We start from the raw sequence: 2649 nt of genomic DNA on the forward strand, positions 1-2649 counted from the left end.
CCCGGAACAAATTATGTTTATACCTCAAAATAATTGGAAACCATTTGTCCCCTGCCATGGTGCTTCTCCACGTAGGGAAATTTGATGTGTTATAGTATAAATAGGACCATTTGATTTAACAGAGACATTTTTGTTAAAAATGATAAATTTCAATTGTTTGATCTTTCAAAGATAATTTTGAAAATGAGCATTTGAACAGCCTGTAAAATGTCACTTTTATGCTCCCTTAAGAAACTGTACTCAGAATATTTTGAGTACAAGAACCATTTTCAGAATTTACATTACACATAGGAGACAGACTCACAAATAACGTTTTGTAGAAATTTATTCAGCATTTAAGAATAGAGGATGGTCTTAAAATATGTAGAAACGTCAGTTTAAATAAACCTTTTCGTTCAGGGTAATGAGCAAACATGACACTGTCAAAACCATCACAGAACAGAATATTTTACAAAAAACAACAAAAACAAAATTGAACATTTCACGTGACAAAACTTCGGGGTCACAAGCTAAAAAAAACAAAACAAAAAGAATTAAAAGAAATTTTTTTACTATAAATAAAACTTGCGTTTGCGACCCCACTGTCTTTACATTTCCTTTAACCTAGTTCACTGGGAGGAAAAAAAAAAAAAAAAAAAAAAAAAAAAGGAAGACTACAAAATTTGGACACAGTCGAGACAACTGACAGTCTACAAATTAAGTGTAAACATTTATGAAACAACTTTCCATCCAGCTTTTCTGAAATACACCAGCCCCATTCACGAGGCCACATGCCTTTTCATAGAGAGAAAATATGGCATCATTTAAAATATAGAAGTCCAATTCTTCTACATAAGTTAATTGCTCATACTCGCAATAAAAAGCCTCTTTGCAGCGCAATTTACTCTGATGGGCTCAACGTTCAGTTTCGATCCATTTAAAAAGTCATTTAAAATGGACAAAATCAGAGGATAAAATTGTGTTTCTTTTTTTCCTTTTTTTTTTAACAAAACTGCTGAACGTTGTTTCTTTAGCAAGTTCAAGTATCCGTAACTTTTTAAAAAGTTTTTAAAGTCTTTTATTTTGTGTGCTGCTCTCAGATGTGGGTGAGAGGTAGCGTTCCATTGACGCCAGTCCCCGCGGTTTGATAGTGCGGATGGACGCTGTGTAACCGGCTGCTCTGCAGGGATGAATGCTCTGCGCTGTCCCCGCCGGGAGGCAGGTACATGCTTATCATATCCCTCAGGTCTCCCAAACACGCCCTCTGAGAGTGGGACGTGATGGCCGGCGGTGGTGAGCTCGGCTCGGTCTTGCACACTGACGCCATGGAGCTCAGTCCCATGGCGCTGGTGGTCTGCTGCGTGTACGCTGGAGACATGCTGTATGTGGAAGCTGCGTTCATGTAGGTCTGCGCCGAAGACATCATCGGGTACTGCAGGCCTGCCATCTCGTACCGGTGCATCTGCTGAATCTGTGGACTGTTCATGCTGTGATGTTGAGGGTAGGGCAGCTGGTCCGGCATGAGGGAGTACGCACTGTTTGTCCACCCGTTCATGTGCGCGTATCCGTCCATCCGCTGCCCCACTGACACAGGGTTGTTGACGGAATTGGTTCCCGGCGCCAACAGTCCCCCGGGCAAAGAATACTTGTCTTTCTTGAGCAAGGTCTTGGTCTTCCTGCGGGGACGGTATTTATAATCCGGGTGCTCCTTCATGTGCATAGCCCGTAGACGCTTGGCCTCGTCGATGAATGGCCTCTTTTCACTGTCGGTCAGAAGTTTCCAATCAGCACCGAGCCGCTTGCTTATTTCAGAGTTGTGCATTTTGGGATTTTCTTGAGCCATCTTCCTTCGCTGACCCCGAGACCAGACCATGAAGGCGTTCATCGGCCGCTTTACTCGCTCCTGGTCGCTGGCACTGTTGTTCTTTGCGCCCGGCGCCGAGCCCGAGTTGGACTGCGGGAGCGGGGTCTTGATCTCGGTTTCCATCATGTTATACATTCAGGCGGCTTTTAGTGTTCACTCACAGGCACGTAAAAAGTTCACAAAACAACGCCAAGAGTCAAAGAGGTAGAGGTACTGACCAGTCTCATAAGAAGGTGGATTTTTTTTTTCTTTAAAAAAAAAGTTCTGCCTTAAGAGGCAAATGTGGTTGCAGGTGCTTCTGGTTTCTCTCCGCTCAAACTGCTCCTTCCCTCACGGCACTGAAACAGAAGTCTGTAAACTTGTTCGCCAAGCTCATCTGTTAATAGGCCTAGGGGTTGGACCATGTGATGTGGATTGACAGCGTGACAATGAGCAGCAGATGACCAATCAGCGCGCAGCTCCCATAGCCACCGCGTACCCAACCGGAGCACACACTCCTGTGTTTTGGTCAGAGGAGGAGGGAGAGGTAAAGTTTTAAAACAGCAGCGCAACTCAAAAAAGAAAAAGAAAAATAGAGGGCAATGTTATGGGTTTACACTATTTCTAAAATGAAGATTAAATTAATGAGTATATGATCAGAAAGTATTGGGATCAGTGTCAGTTATTTAGTTACAGACAGAGACCGAAACCAAAATTGACTTGACATAAGTGCAAATTACTGAAGTAAATTTTTAGATATTGGAATCAAATATTTATTTTTGTCTGCAACTTAGAGTCATCTGTAGAAGAAAAAGGGCCTCTTAATC

At 42.7% G+C, this 2649-nt stretch overlaps 1 protein-coding gene across 1 annotated transcript; it reads right to left on the bottom strand.

The window, feature by feature from the left end:
* Window positions 1–307: 307 nt before the first annotated feature.
* Window positions 308–2203, bottom strand: sox3 (SRY-box transcription factor 3). The gene has a single exon (XM_030740193.1). The coding sequence runs from the start codon at window positions 1976–1978 to the stop codon at window positions 1076–1078; it is 903 nt and encodes a 300-aa protein (XP_030596053.1). The 5' UTR covers window positions 1979–2203; the 3' UTR covers window positions 308–1075.
* Window positions 2204–2649: the final 446 nt, after the last annotated feature.

Source organism: Archocentrus centrarchus, chromosome 10 (genome assembly GCF_007364275.1).
Source record: "Archocentrus centrarchus isolate MPI-CPG fArcCen1 chromosome 10, fArcCen1, whole genome shotgun sequence".
NCBI classification, from domain to species: Eukaryota; Metazoa; Chordata; class Actinopteri; order Cichliformes; family Cichlidae; genus Archocentrus; species Archocentrus centrarchus.